Here is a 403-nt window from a genome sequence, read left to right on the forward strand (position 1 = left end):
GTCTGTCCAGAGCTGTCAGGCCCTGGAGACACCTTCCTACCAGCTGCAGAAAGACGGAGACAACGTTGGCCTGGTCCTGGACACACGAGGCTTTTCTCCAGAGGAGCTGACTGTCAGGCAGGTGGGCAGGAAGCTGAGGGTCAGCGGGAAGACGGAGAAGAAGCAGGAGGACGGGAAAGGCTCCTACTCTTACAGCCTGCAGGAGTTCAGACAGGAGTTTGATCTGCCTGAAGGACTGAACCCTGAAGACGTCACCTGCTGCCTGGCTCCAGACGGGAAACTCCACATCCAGGCAGCCAGAGCTCCATGTGAGGAGGCAGAGAGAGAGCTGACTATCAGGAGGAGCACGGAGGAGAAAGGGGAGCAGAGTGTGTCTTCACACACAGCAGAGTCACAGCAGCAG

General features: G+C 58.1%; 1 protein-coding gene across 1 annotated transcript; it reads left to right on the forward strand.

Annotated features, from left to right (window-relative positions):
• Positions 1-4: 4 nt before the first annotated feature.
• LOC103399772 (heat shock protein 30) lies at positions 5-400 on the forward strand (the record flags this gene model as incomplete). Its single annotated transcript, XM_008338402.1, has 1 exon — positions 5-400. A coding segment is annotated over one exon (396 nt), but the record flags the coding sequence as incomplete, so codon positions are not given.
• Between the last annotated feature and the right edge of the window lie 3 nt (positions 401-403).

This window comes from Cynoglossus semilaevis, unplaced genomic scaffold (genome assembly GCF_000523025.1).
Source record: "Cynoglossus semilaevis isolate Cse_v1.0 unplaced genomic scaffold, Cse_v1.0 C18689342, whole genome shotgun sequence".
NCBI lineage: Eukaryota > Metazoa > Chordata > Actinopteri > Pleuronectiformes > Cynoglossidae > Cynoglossus > Cynoglossus semilaevis.